At 40.4% G+C, this 15,037-nt stretch overlaps 2 protein-coding genes across 3 annotated transcripts; both read right to left on the reverse strand.

Annotated features, from left to right (window-relative positions):
- Nucleotides 1-150: 150 nt before the first annotated feature.
- Nucleotides 151-3,446, reverse strand: LOC107706350 (homeotic protein spalt-major-like). The gene is made up of 3 exons (XM_016510029.1): nucleotides 2,833-3,446; nucleotides 1,870-2,787; nucleotides 151-1,709 (listed from the first exon to the last, which is right to left on the reverse strand). The coding sequence occupies exons 1-3, from the start codon at nucleotides 3,370-3,372 to the stop codon at nucleotides 1,572-1,574; spliced, it is 1,596 nt and encodes a 531-aa protein (XP_016365515.1). The 5' UTR covers nucleotides 3,373-3,446; the 3' UTR covers nucleotides 151-1,571.
- A 183-nt stretch (nucleotides 3,447-3,629) lies between these two features.
- LOC107706351 (sal-like protein 2) lies at nucleotides 3,630-10,951 on the reverse strand. 2 transcript variants are annotated; one of them, XM_016510031.1, is made up of 3 exons: nucleotides 10,892-10,951; nucleotides 4,093-7,655; nucleotides 3,630-3,932 (listed from the first exon to the last, which is right to left on the reverse strand). In XM_016510031.1, the coding sequence occupies exons 2-3, from the start codon at nucleotides 7,393-7,395 to the stop codon at nucleotides 3,795-3,797; spliced, it is 3,441 nt and encodes a 1,146-aa protein (XP_016365517.1). In that variant the 5' UTR covers nucleotides 7,396-7,655; nucleotides 10,892-10,951; the 3' UTR covers nucleotides 3,630-3,794. The 2 variants fall into 2 exon arrangements, with proteins under 2 accessions (XP_016365517.1, XP_016365516.1); XM_016510030.1 differs by lacking the exon at nucleotides 10,892-10,951 and adding an exon at nucleotides 9,499-9,988.
- Nucleotides 10,952-15,037: the final 4,086 nt, after the last annotated feature.

Raw genomic sequence — 15,037 nt, forward strand, 5'->3', positions numbered from 1 at the left:
GGAGTGAACGGATTAGGGTTGCCTGTACGTGAAGAAAACTGTTTCCCTCAGACCACCAAGGAAGAATAACATCACTGTAGATGAGATTTATACTCTAAAAAAACAACAAAGAGTGAGCATGATTAAAAGAACTCCATATTCTAGTTCTTGTCATGAATACACTGGTTTTTATTTCCTTTTTTATCTTTTAGCTGTACCATGAAACTACATATTACAGTCAGACTCATACACCCAATTCATTTCTATAGAAGATACATGTAAAAGTATCCAGGCAAAGAACAAACATCACCAAAGAAATAAACATTTTCACCAAGAATTATAGAAAGGGTTACCTTTTAAGCTAGATAATGGTTCATCTCAGAATCAGTCAATTTATTTCTACCTTTTTCAATAGCTACACTAACAATATTAAAGTAACAAGAGCTTACACTGACATACAGGCTTGTTAAACAATCTTACCCGACTCTTTAGTCTAGTTGATGTTAAGAGCAGTATATTGTCTAATATTGTACAGCTGGACAGGACAAACATGGACACAATGGACATAGTTTGACAGGTCATATTTACAGTTTGGTGTTTTGGTGCTTCCCAACTGAAAAACTGTTACATAAAAGCCTGAAGATTTAGTACAAGTCAAGAGTATTTCATGTGAATTTACATAATGTAAATTTTATGAAGTGTTTAAAATAATATTAAAAGCACTGGTTCACAGTTGGTTTGCCCTAGGAAAACAATTGAACATTTACTTCCTCTTGGCTCCAGCTGCACTGTCTGTACTAAGCGTTTTGAGTAGGGTATTTTTTTAAACATTTGAGCTTATTATGAAAATTGATAAGAGCTTGAATTTTTGACCAAAGGTTGATAACAATGATTTGTGCATGGCTGCCGTAAAACAAGGTATCGACAAGGTGCGTTTTATATTTTTTCATTTGAAATACACTCCCTCCAAATTTTACCATCCCATCCTTTATAGATTTTGATCAAAAACTCTGCATATTTTTTAAAATGTTGTTATTTAAGAATAGAGAAATGGTATACCAATACAATAACTAACTCTTAGTGAGAAAGTGATCAATTATGTCATCATTGGCTTAATACATTTTGGTCTGTTCCTCACCCAAAGCTATTGTTCAAATCCTTAGCTACCTTAAGATCTTTACTTTGGAAAAGTAAACAAATCCATCTTACCTTAAACAGACAAAATAATTAACATTTATCTAAAAGAACATCACATAATATTCAAAGAAGTTCTATAAGATATATTTAGACATCATTACATATATTAAAATACACAATGCAGGTATTTTAATATAAAAGATCTGTGTTAAAGATCAGAGACATTTTCAAAACCAAGAAATAACCCTCTATGTGTTTACTGTGTGCACATGAGTGGGGTTATGTTTTTTTTTTTTTTTTCAGTCAAGTCATAGTCCAAAATATCCTTCAGGTTCCTTCCCATTTGTCAGCTATTAAATTCATCTTAACACTTTTTTTCTGATTTTTTTTAACAGGGTCTAGTGGAGAGCTCTCTGATGCTTGCTGATGTTTTCGGAGGGCTTGGTTCAAGAAACTCACTGATGTCCTGGTGGCAGGAAGGTTGCAAGGTGGTGAGTTTGTGACCGCTCATGATGCAAGACTCTCTCTGGGCCCTTGGTCTTTGCAGGAGCTCGGGGTGCCTTGGCAACTCCTCCATGGTGCTTCATGTGTCCCTAGAAGTTATAGTAAGAGATGTTATTTAATTGTCATGAAACTTTCAAATTGTACCAAGACAAGGATGAAAATCTCTTGAGTAACTAACATTGTACCATGCTGAACTGTATATTCACCCTGGATGACAATAATTGTTTAGCTTAATGAATTCAGAATCACCTTAAGTCCACTGCGACTTGCATACTCTTTTCCACATTCAGAACAGTGGTATATTTTTTTTTCTGGCATTGGAGGTGGAAGACTGGGAGTCAGTGATATGCATACAGTTGATTCTGTTCGGTCCATTTCAGTTCCTGTTATATCTTTATGGTCCACTTTATCCTTTGCAGTTGAACTACAGTGAGCTTCCGTTATGGTCTTCCGCACACGTGTGTCACAATCCACAGTCTCATCCTCATTTGTCTTGTTTACAGTGTCTGATACCGTATCTGCATTAATACTCAAATCTGGAGTTGTTCTTTGTCCATTCTTTGGTGTTTTATGAATTTTATCTTCCGCCTTTTCTTCCTTAGGGAACTCTTGGGGGATTAATTTGGATATTTGGAGAAGGCTTTGGTCAGGCTCCTCTAGGCGTACTGTATGAGAAGACGCACTCTCAGATCTCAGCGCAAGGAGAGAAGGTGGTGTTGATTCTGGATGTGGTGGAGGAACTCTGGATGCATTATGAGCTTGTATACTAAGAAGATCCTCCAGATTTGATCTGGATGCAGAGCAAGGAATAGGTGAGACACATATATTTTCACTATGTTCACAGTCATCTCTTAGTGGACTTGCTTTCTTCAGAGCAGAGGAGCATGAAATCTTTTTATCTTCCAAGAAGGCAGTGTTGCTGGAAATTTCAAAAGATAGTTCATCAGTGGTAGAAGGACCAGTTGTTGCTGATGCTGACTGGGTGGCAGGAATGACAAGGGAGGCTGCAGATTCCACTGGAGAAGGTACAGTGATTGAGAGCTCAGGGTGATCAGCTCTGAATATTGGAGGTGAATGAGGGGTTGGATTCAGGTATGGGTCAGGGGTTAGGTCTAAAGGTGGTACAAAACCTGAGCTAAGTGAAGCAGGTAGGCTGGAGGTTATGGGACATGCTGTAGGAGCAGTACTGACAGCAAGGGATTCAGTATGTCTAGAATCCGAAACTGTCTGTAGATCAGCATCTAGTAACTGAACATCTGTAGCACTAGGGCTGATTTCTGAAGCAGAGAGCTCAATAGACTCGGAATGGGACAAAATATCACATTCTGTTGAGGTATCTGGCATGTGCTCTGGTGGTAGCTGTCCTCCTAAGTGCATGCGGATATGATGTTGTAGTACAAGGGCATTGGTAAATTTCCGCTGGCATAAGGGGCAAGAATTCTGGGCGCGACTGTTTGGAGGGCGGGCACGGTGGGTGGCAAGGTGTGCTCGAAGGCTTCCTTTAGTTGAGAAGGATCGACCACATAGCTTGCAGGGGAAGGGTCGTTCACCTAAATGAGTAGCCTGGTGCAAACGTAATGCTCTTGGGCAGCTTAGCACCCGCAGACACACACTACACTGATTAGGGGCAAGTGTCCCAGCAGAATTCATAAGTCCCAGGTAGGGTGACTCCTTGCTGAAGAGGGATGATGGTATTTGGATTGTAGATGATGGAAGTGAGGTGACCACATTTGTACTTGTGCTAGTGCTCATTAAACCACTGCTGCTATAGCTTATTGCTCCTGCTACAGTATGGCTGCTGGTAGAAGTCTCCCCAATGGATGGAACCCAATGTGACTGACCTTGTGGTTCTTTCTCTAACTTCTCCACCAGTCTCTGCAGCTTCGATGTGTCTGAGGTTGGGGTTGAGATGGATGGGGTAGTGGATGATGCTGTGAACGGGAATGTGATGTGTTGTTGTGGGGATGGCAGGAAGGATCCGGCAGCACATGAGTGGGGTTATGTTTTTTTTTTTTTTTTCAGTCAAGTCATAGTCCAAAATATCCTTCAGGTTCCTTCCCATTTGTCAGCTATTAAATTCATCTTAACACTTTTTTTCTGATTTTTTTTAACAGGGTCTAGTGGAGAGCTCTCTGATGCTTGCTGATGTTTTCGGAGGGCTTGGTTCAAGAAACTCACTGATGTCCTGGTGGCAGGAAGGTTGCAAGGTGGTGAGTTTGTGACCGCTCATGATGCAAGACTCTCTCTGGGCCCTTGGTCTTTGCAGGAGCTCGGGGTGCCTTGGCAACTCCTCCATGGTGCTTCATGTGTCCCTAGAAGTTATAGTAAGAGATGTTATTTAATTGTCATGAAACTTTCAAATTGTACCAAGACAAGGATGAAAATCTCTTGAGTAACTAACATTGTACCATGCTGAACTGTATATTCACCCTGGATGACAATAATTGTTTAGCTTAATGAATTCAGAATCACCTTAAGTCCACTGCGACTTGCATACTCTTTTCCACATTCAGAACAGTGGTATATTTTTTTTTCTGGCATTGGAGGTGGAAGACTGGGAGTCAGTGATATGCATACAGTTGATTCTGTTCGGTCCATTTCAGTTCCTGTTATATCTTTATGGTCCTCTTTATCCTTTGCAGTTGAACTACAGTGAGCTTCCGTTATGGTCTTCCGCACACGTGTGTCACAATCCACAGTCTCATCCTCATTTGTCTTGTTTACAGTGTCTGATACCGTATCTGCATTAATACTCAAATCTGGAGTTGTTCTTTGTCCATTCTTTGGTGTTTTATGAATTTTATCTTCCGCCTTTTCTTCCTTAGGGAACTCTTGGGGGATTAATTTGGATATTTGGAGAAGGCTTTGGTCAGGCTCCTCTAGGCGTACTGTATGAGAAGACGCACTCTCAGATCTCAGCGCAAGGAGAGAAGGTGGTGTTGATTCTGGATGTGGTGGAGGAACTCTGGATGCATTATGAGCTTGTATACTAAGAAGATCCTCCAGATTTGATCTGGATGCAGAGCAAGGAATAGGTGAGACACATATATTTTCACTATGTTCACAGTCATCTCTTAGTGGACTTGCTTTCTTCAGAGCAGAGGAGCATGAAATCTTTTTATCTTCCAAGAAGGCAGTGTTGCTGGAAATTTCAAAAGATAGTTCATCAGTGGTAGAAGGACCAGTTGTTGCTGATGCTGACTGGGTGGCAGGAATGACAAGGGAGGCTGCAGATTCCACTGGAGAAGGTACAGTGATTGAGAGCTCAGGGTGATCAGCTCTGAATATTGGAGGTGAATGAGGGGTTGGATTCAGGTATGGGTCAGGGGTTAGGTCTAAAGGTGGTACAAAACCTGAGCTAAGTGAAGCAGGTAGGCTGGAGGTTATGGGACATGCTGTAGGAGCAGTACTGACAGCAAGGGATTCAGTATGTCTAGAATCCGAAACTGTCTGTAGATCAGCATCTAGTAACTGAACATCTGTAGCACTAGGGCTGATTTCTGAAGCAGAGAGCTCAATAGACTCGGAATGGGACAAAATATCACATTCTGTTGAGGTATCTGGCATGTGCTCTGGTGGTAGCTGTCCTCCTAAGTGCATGCGGATATGATGTTGTAGTACAAGGGCATTGGTAAATTTCCGCTGGCATAAGGGGCAAGAATTCTGGGCGCGACTGTTTGGAGGGCGGGCACGGTGGGTGGCAAGGTGTGCTCGAAGGCTTCCTTTAGTTGAGAAGGAACGACCACATAGTTTGCAGGGGAAGGGTCGCTCACCTAAATGAGTAGCCTGGTGCAAACGTAATGCTCTTGGGCAGCTTAGCACCCGCAGACACACACTACACTGATTAGGGGCAAGTGTCCCAGCAGAATTCATAAGTCCCAGGTAGGGTGACTCCTTGCTGAAGAGGGATGATGGTATTTGGATTGTAGATGATGGAAGTGAGGTGACCACATTTGTACTGAATGTGCTTGTGCTCATTAAACCACTGCTGCTATAGCTTAATGCTCCTGCTACACTATGGCCGCTGGTAGAAGTCTCCCCAATGGATGAAACCCAGTTTGACTGACCTTGTGGTTCTTTCTCCAACTTCTCCACCAGCCTCTGCAGCTTCGATGTGTCCGAGGTTGGGGTCGAGATGGATGGGGTAGTGGATGATGCTGTGAATGGGAACGTGATGTGTTGTTGTGGGGATGGCAGGAACGATCCAGCTGGAGTTGTTGGCCTGAGAAACCCATGGCCTGGATGATGCTGAGCGGAAGATGCTGGGAAGAAGATTTTGGGTAAATTGGCAAGCTGTGAGTAAGCAGAATGGGGGAGCAGAGTAGGTATTGGTGGGGTGTTCTCATCAAAGCGTTTGACTCCTTTATACACCCCAGCAATGGAGGAGGTGGATGAGGCAGGAGCTGAAAGAAGGGTGGAGGCCAGAGAGGATGGTGATGAGGATGTGATTGAGGAGGTAGTGGATGTAGAGGCTGCAGCAGCGGCAGCAGCAGCAGCAGCACGATTGAGCTGAAGGAGAGAGTGTGCAGTGGTCAGCAGGGCCAAATCAATACTAGGAGGATGAGATGAGGTTGTGGCACGTGTTGAGGCAGTAGTTCCCTCAGGACTGTCGCCACACAGATCATCCTCTTGCTGTTTTTGATGCCTCTGAGTAGCATTTGCATTGGTGGAGGTCTGTGTTTGTGCTGGCCCTCCCATTGATCCTCCAGTTACAGATGCAAAAAGCGAACAGGGAAACAATGAAAAAGAGAGTTCAGGGTTTTGCTCACGATGCCGCAAGAAGTGGACTTTCAGGTTCCCTCGTGTGGTGAATCGACTGAAACATACAGGACACTGGTAAGGACGCTCCCCTGTGTGTGAACGCAAGTGTATTTGGAGGGATGAATCAGTGCTGAAGAGTTTCCGACAAAATCGGCATGCATGCTGCATACGCCCTGACGATAAGACAGTCGTACCTCCTTGAGCAGAGAGTTTTGGATCCTGTGAGGGGGCTGAAGGGACAGCAGCTGCTGGTATAGATTGGTTTGGGAAGGTCACACCACTGTGTCCACTAACTCCTATGGTGGATGATTTTTGGGATGGAAGGCCAAGAGAAAGTGTGAGTGGATAGTTTGAGGCAGCAGGTGTAGACATTGATGAAGATGTGAAAGCACTTGTATGACTGGTGAAGCTTGCTGGAGTAACTACCCCCCTGTCATACTGTGCTTTATGGGGGCGTAAGACATTCAAGAGAGGGTGGGCATGTTTGGAGGACTTAGAGGTGGTCTGGGGGGGTAGCAGGGATGAGAAACAGGCCAAAAGAGGAGCCACAGAGGTAGGGGGAGGTGATGACTTTGGTCGGGAGGTTCTGGGGTTGTTATCAGAACCTTTTAAACAGAGCTGTGGCAGAGATGGTAGTATATATGGTTTTGAATCCACTTCACAAGATCCTCCTCCCAATCTCAGTACTTGCCTACAGATTTCTTCAGTCATCTGCATCTGATGAATTTGCCTCTGCTGCAGCACACGTAGCTCCTCCAAGATGAAAGCAATACTGACGGGTGCACATGCTGGGGCTGAAGGGACCGTGCTTGGGCTGGAAGAGGGTGTAACTGGACTTGGGGGACCCTGAGGCACAGAACTGTGGCTTCCAGGATGTGGAGGCACACAGAGAGAAGCAGCAGCAGAGGAGGATGAAGAGGAGGTTGTGGTTGCTGACACACCTAACTTTGGAGAAGCCATGGGTAAATGAGTGTGGTTGTGGGTACAGAGGACAGATGGTGCAATGGTAGTCATACACTGATTAGTAGAATGGGATGGGATATCAGAAATTTGGAAAAGGTGAGACTCTGTGAGGTTTGAAGGAAATTGTATGGGTTGGCTGGGGATGTGATAGACACGATGGCTGGCTCTAGTCAGAGAAGGTTTTGTGAGCCTCTCAACTGGTGGGCTTGGGTTTAAGGAAGATTGGCCGCCTCGAGTTGTTGAGTATGAGAAAGAGCAGGAAGAGTTCTTTGCAAGAGTAGAGGTGAGGGACTTCACTGCCAACTGCTCCTCTAAGAAATGAGAGAGAAACTATTTATGCAACAATTTATGCCATACAAATAATTAAATATGATTGTACTTCTGATATTGCTAGTCTAATGTTTATAATACAAGTCGAATAAGGTGCAAGAATAAAAAATGGTACTTATTCAGGAAATTATTTGATATTAAACAGATTGTTATATTGTTGCATTGGTACATATACGCTATTTTAATGCAGATTAGACCAATAAAGGTAGCCACTACAATACATATATGAGATTAGTTGTCAGAAGAATGTACTGTTAAAAGTCATTCTTAATTTATTATTTAATAAAATTAATGTATTACATTGAGTAATTTAAATTAGTTGTAATTGTAGAGATTACATTACACAATTAGTTTTGTAATTTAATTAATTTTATTGTTTGCTGTCTGCCACATTATTGTTGTCAGTGGACTTGCGAAGCTGATAAACCCAAAGGCCTTTAGCCTTATGAACCTCCAAACCAAATTTTAACCTTTAGTACTTTTATTTTTCTTTAGGTTGTTATCTTTATTGCTGTCCAATTGTTTCTACTCACTGCTTACACAAGCGTCACCAAGGAAACATAGCATATGGAGAGGTTACCTCTGGCTGACCTTGTTAGAAACACTGTATTTGTATTAAAGGCCAAACAAAGTGTAGTATTGCTCTACTTGCCAAGGCTCCCATCAATGGCACCTACTGTGCCACTTGAACTCCCATTATCATAAACCTTCAGCAACATCTTTTTAATATTAATATATGTTTCTATTACCATATCTCATAAAGTATGAAGAACATAATGTGTACTGTTAATTTCCACCTCGTTTTTAGCCAGTCTTGTACATTGCTGTCTCCTCCTCTGTTTCTCTCTCTCTATCCCCTCACTCCCTCTGATCTGAAATCCCATCCTTCAACCAGCTTACAATGCTTTTAGCACCACTAACAGCCAACTTTGTTTCCACAGCAACAATGAACACGGACAATGAACCTCGCCACAAAATTCCCAAACCCCTTCACCGACCCACCCACTAGTCTGAGTAAGTGAATATATGCTATTACATCTCATATATTTAAACAAATCTTCCGTCCTAACTCAGCGAAGCCTGAAAGGTCAGTGAGCCTTAGTGCTGTTGTCACATGCTGAAAACAGCTAGATTGCTTAAAATAAGTGACCTTCAGCATCAGAGCCATATCCAGAAACTAATGTGATTTACAGAAGACATAATAGCATGAATACAAATATACACACTCATATACTAGGGAGAGATGCATAAAGTGTTGCCTGTACTTCAAGAACTCTAGAATTTAAGTCACAGATCAACACATTCTTATGCACGTACTTCCTGGCAGTTAATGCCTGACTGCACGACCACAAAGCCTCACGGAGACAATGAAGTCTCATGCCATTCCCGTTAAGGCACTCAAGTGTCTCCTTCTTTTTCAAAGTTGTGCACCTTTTTCCACAACAATTTCTAATCCCCTTTTCAAAATCCAGTTCAGCATATTACACATCTCTGTTACTTTTATGTTCGCTTTGCTATTTGTTCTTCTTTTCTTTTTAATCATTCTCAATAGCCATACATTTAATATCGTGGGCGGTCTAAATTCCAAGCTTGGGTCTGAAGATGAAAAGTACTAATTTCGACGGAAGCTGTTGGGATGTAACTATGTCCAAATATTACAGAAATTCCTTTTATTTTTACCTGGTTTCATTTTCCTTTTCTTAAAATGAGATCAGATATTTTAAACATCTGAATCTGTTAATGTCACAACAAATGATCTCAAATGACATGGCTCACTGACAGAAACAATGGAGCTCTCTTACTAAACAGTAAAACATTTCTCACCATGTTGAAGTAGCCACGAAGTGTTGAGGATGGGGCTGAAAAAGTGTTGAGGTCTTTTCTGTTTCCGGCGTGACATGATGCAGGGGAAAGTCAATGGCTAATTGGCCCATGGGTTGAAACAGATTGAAAATCTTTCTCTTAGAGCTAAATTACAGTAAATCTCACTGCATCAGTTCTGAGAAACAAATAAAAGTCCATGTTTCATTTATATAGAGAGCTACAAGGCCAAATGCTAAGGGCATACATGAGCAAGCAATGTCTCAAAAGTGTCTATTCAGTGTCTAACTAAAATCCAAAGACAACTCTCCACCTCCTTTTCCCAGTTTCTCTCTCAAACACAGTCTCGGCTTGTTCTCTCTGCATTTGCATTCAAATAACGCACAACACCACCTACTCATGCATATACCCCTCCTTTCCCTTACACCCCCAAGTTTTGAGGCGTTCCCCTTTTTTAAGTCTCAGTACTAAGTTTTTAATAACTGGAAACCAGGTAAGAGCATGAAGGGCTGAGATAAATTATAAAGTGCAATTTGGAAAACACTGATAGACATTTTTTATTATTATTTCATATATTTTTAATATATTTCTTATAGCTTATTCCAAAGAATCTGTCAGGTGACCACATGTATTCAAAGTTATATTGTATTATATTTGTTTAATAATGGCATATTCTCTTAAATCTGACTTTAAACTTAAGCTCTTTGAAGTCATGCATTCAACAGGCCTGCATTAACTTCATTAGAACTTAAAAAAGGCCTGAGATTATCTCATGTCAGTGGCATCACTACATTAATCAAATTTAGGCCTGATAATAGAATTTGAAACAATCTACATTTTGACTGTCTGTAATACAGATGTGTCCTGTTTTCAGGGGAGATTTCAGTAGCTTAATCCGAAAAATAATGGTATTTATTTTAACAAACCATAATACATCCTTGTCCTTAACAGAACTATAGCCTATATTTCATGTACATGTTTTTCTTTTCTTTTTTCTTTATTAATTTTTTTGTATTCATTTGGCTTTCACATCATTTGGTTATGCACACAATATTTAGATATGACGCATCATTATACCATTTGTATCAAAACGTCAGATGAACAGGGAACGAGACATTTTTATTAAAGTGATATTCATGCCAAAACACAAAGTGTTTAGCTAGCATTTCAATATACGCAATAATACACCTCGTGAAATTCTTGTACAAATGTCATAATTACGTCAGCCAAATGCACGCGGGAACTACAGCTCTACTGTACGCGCGACCTGTTGCGTCCTCCGGCGCGCGCTCTATGATCATAACCAGTTATGATTCATATTTTTTATGGCTATCTGAAATACTTAGACGTAACTGACATTTTGAGTGTACGGATTGTAAATGATATAAACACTTACCAGCAGACGATAATCTTTCACGGCTGTTTTCAAAATTAGGATAGATTACGTCGTACAGTGTCTGTCAGTGTCTAATATCATCATTGCTGTTCCGGCATTTTGCCACCGTGATGCGCAGTCGGCTCTGAGAGCAGGCAGTTCGACATCTAAATTATTTATTTGCTGTTCTGTCGTTAGTACACACTATATTCTGTTGTAGTCATGACTGGTCACTTCTCACCCATTGTTCAGTGTTTGGTTTGACGGCACATTGCGATTTCGTAAAGTGATATTTCGCTATTCCTGTCATTCCCATAGTCCTCCCCTCCCTCGCTGCTCTGCTTCCTTTGTATTTGGTAAAAATGGCCCTCTCCCCGGCCTGAGCCTTTGTTGAGCACACTAGCGCTGCGGCATCGACGGACGTCTGTCTGTGAGTCTGTCGGTCCAATCCGGACACTGTCTCTGCAGAGTAGTTAACGAGCCATTACGAGTCACGTTTGTTTTAACACAATAAATAGAGAGTGGCTTTTACGTTTGCTTTCGGTTTGTGACATAAGGTTCGCTTTCTTTTTAGATGACGTAGCCTAATTAGACCTTTTTTATTTTTTGGGGGAAAATCACTAGAAAAATGCTATTTCTTTGAGAATGTTGTAAATATGTACCCGTTCTGTTGTAGGCTATTTGCAATTCACATGTTGGCTAAATTATTGGACTTTTTAATTGCTATAGAGTTACTGTACGAGTAGGCTATATGATTTTGTTTTGTAGGCTATTGAATTGTAAAACAAAATCATACAAAAATTATGTTAAATAAATATATCGCTTTTGCCAACCTTTCTTGCAATAACTTGCTTAATTATGGTTCTTCTTCCTCCATCACATAAAAAAATTCTGCTCTACTTGTTGAGAAGTTTTTATTGAGCTACAATATTGTCCCTAGTACATATGAAACACAAGGTATTTTGTCACAAGATAAACTGTATGTAATGGATGTTTCAACCAATTTAGAGTCCAACCAATCCATAAGTCTGTGGCATGACATAGGAAATAAAGACATATCTTTAATACAATGTATTATATTTTCATTTAAGATAGCATAGGTATATTTGTTGTGCAATTGGACTGGTGGTATAAACATTCTGTAAATTTATTTTAAATGTAATTAAATTGAAATCCAAATACACAATTTAATTTAATTTCCTAGTTTTATGGCCTATGTGTGTATGAAAAATGTGTGTAACTAACAAAACCATATATTATATGAATAATATTTTGCAATGTTTAAAAAAAATACCCCTTTTCTCTGTCAAAGCCTATAGATGACTGGGTGGAAATAATCCAAGTCCAATGTCCATGCACGTTAATGCGTTTGAATGGAAAATGTCAGCTACTTTAACTCTTTTGGGTTAATGTGCTGCACTGTTACTGTTTACTTTGTTTTTCCATAGGTCTGGTGCTGGCCATTAGTGTCTTTGACTCTTGCCTTTGTTCCACTCCAATTTGCTCGATCTCTGACAACTCAAAATCATCCATCCACTTGTCAATGTAAGCTTCATCCACTATAAAGAGAATTTATACAGTTAGATTATGTTGTTTTGTAGAAATATGTTTAGCTAAAAAATACTTTTTTTCAGCTGGTATGGATATTTTGCTAATTATTTAAGAATTGTACAATATTACAACATGTAATGGTCAAATCAGTGATAAGATGGTAAAAATAACAATCTGGCTTAATGGAGTCTGCAAAGAGCATGTTATACTACTTACAGTAAGGACGATCCTCCAAGAAGCTTCTACACTCAGCTTGTTCTTTCTCCCTCATATTTGCTCCCTCCTCATCCTTGTCATCCATCTCCTCCAGTGCTTCACCCACAGCTACTGGGAGCACTGTGTTTAATTTGGCCATCATCTCCACCTTCTCCATCAACTCTCTGACCTGTTTCCCATCATCCTGCTGCATGTTGTTAAGAATATGATATCTGTTTCCACGTGTATTGATCAGCCACTGCAGAGCCTCTCCTTCACTCTCAATGTGCTCTTCAATAGTGGGGGTCCCCATCCAGTGGCCCCTGCTGAACACCACTATACAGTACTTCCAGACATTTCGACCCAAGAACTCCATGTGCTCCTTGACAGGCCTCCTTTGTGCTTCAGTGAAGGCGACACCAGACTGCAGAACTAGCAAAACTGCATGAGGTCCTGGTGGACACATAGTAACACTTGACATGATCTCCTGCTTGATTGACTCCTTGTCTTTTACAGACATGTAAGGCCACCATCCAGGTGTTTCAATTAAAATGACTTTTCTCTTGTCAACCTCTCCCTCTCTCTTCACACACTTTTTAGTTTTGCTGGCCTCGCTTGATTTTCAGGATGGTGTTCACCACTGAGGTCTTCCCAACAATTGTGCCACCTATCAAGACAATCCTGAATTCTGGAAAATCACAACTTTTCTCTGCCAGGAAAAAAGTTTAATCTCACTCTTGATTATCTCTTTGCCCACTTTACAGTTCTGACCAAATTCTGACCAAAAATGGTAATAGCTGCACTGCGTTTTTACTCTGCTTTACTGCCTGTTATAATGGCCTTTATCTCTGGAAGAGCTGGACAATATGCAAAAGAAAATTAAGGAACCTGTAATTATCAATTGTAGTTAGCAAACCTTAACAAATACATTATCATATTTTAAGTGTATAGACAAAAGTATAAATTATGTACTTTGCATTTGGTTCATGCATGTGGTTTGTAATATTAAACAAATGCATTTTCTGTAGTTTGCCTTGCATTGTGTTTGCTTTTGGCAAATCAAATTACATTTAACAAAGTTTCATAGCTTAGCTTTGTATCATTAGCTTTTGTACATTTACCTTAACATCCATTATCTAAGGACACTTTAAAGTTGTCTTGAAACTTGATGGAAACGTAATGGTTTTACTTTTACTGTAACCACAATGAGAGCTCTCGCATTTGTATTAAGTAGAAAGTTTTGGCATTACTATATTGATTTGTACTTCTTGGTAATAAATCTATGCACAATCCTAGTGATGATTCTACTTGTTTTCCCATCCTTCATGTACACATAGTGACTTTGTATATATATATAGTGGGTATAGAAAAGTATCACCTCCCTCCCTCCATTATTTTATCCAGCTGTATTTACTCCATCCAAGTGAAAGATATTACACCAACATGTCAGAAAAAAAAAAAACAGAATCACTGAGTTGGAAAAAGGATCACCCCCTCGTGTCAGTATTTTGTTGAACCACCTTTTGCTTTAAATACAGCCTTTAGTCTGTTGGGATATGTCTCTGTCTCTACTAACTTTGCACATAGACATGTGGCCTTTCTTGAGGACTGGCTTTTTTTCTTGCAACCCTCCCGTACAAGCCATATTTGTGGAGAATTTGTGATATTGTTGTCACATGCACACAATGACCACTCTTTGTCATAAATTCCTGCAACTGCTTCAGAGTTGCTGTAGGCCTCTTGGTAGCTTTTCTGACCAGTCTCCTCCTGGTTCTTTTATCCACTTTGGAGCGACGTCCTGATCCAGGAAGGGTCTGTGTGGTACCAAATACCTTCCACTTCTTAATAATAGACTTCACTGTGCTTCCAGGCATTGATAAAGCCTTTAAAAAAATTTTGGTATCCATCTGTTGACTTGTGCCTGTCCACAACTTTATCCCGGAGATCTTTTGACAGTGCCTTATCACCTATAGTTGATTATTTGCTTCAGTTGCACTACCAAGGACTGAAATGCTCCAGGAAAGCTCTTTTCATATACTGAGCTAATAAATGACCGCAGCTGATCACAGTTGAAAGTCAAATGGCTTTATGTGCCATTGAGAAGGTGATTAGCTACACCTGATTGAGTCACTTTTAGGAGGGGGTGATCCTTTTTCCAACTCAGATTGTATATTTTTTTTTCTGACATGTGTTATAACTTTCACTTGGATGTTATAAGTTGCACCAAGTAAATACAGCTGGATAAAACAAAAACGGTGTCCGTCTTCATTTCAGGCTGCAAAGCAACAAAATGTGATTATTTTAAAGAGGGGTGATTCTTTAAAAATTAAATTATCGATTAAAAATGAATAAAAAGCGCCATAGCGCATTCCAAGTGATCAAGGGTTTGGACCATTTCAATTCAACCCATTTCACGGGTTC

This window comes from Sinocyclocheilus rhinocerous, unplaced genomic scaffold (assembly GCF_001515625.1).
Source record: "Sinocyclocheilus rhinocerous isolate Xijiao unplaced genomic scaffold, SAMN03320098_v1.1 scaffold444, whole genome shotgun sequence".
NCBI lineage: Eukaryota > Metazoa > Chordata > Actinopteri > Cypriniformes > Cyprinidae > Sinocyclocheilus > Sinocyclocheilus rhinocerous.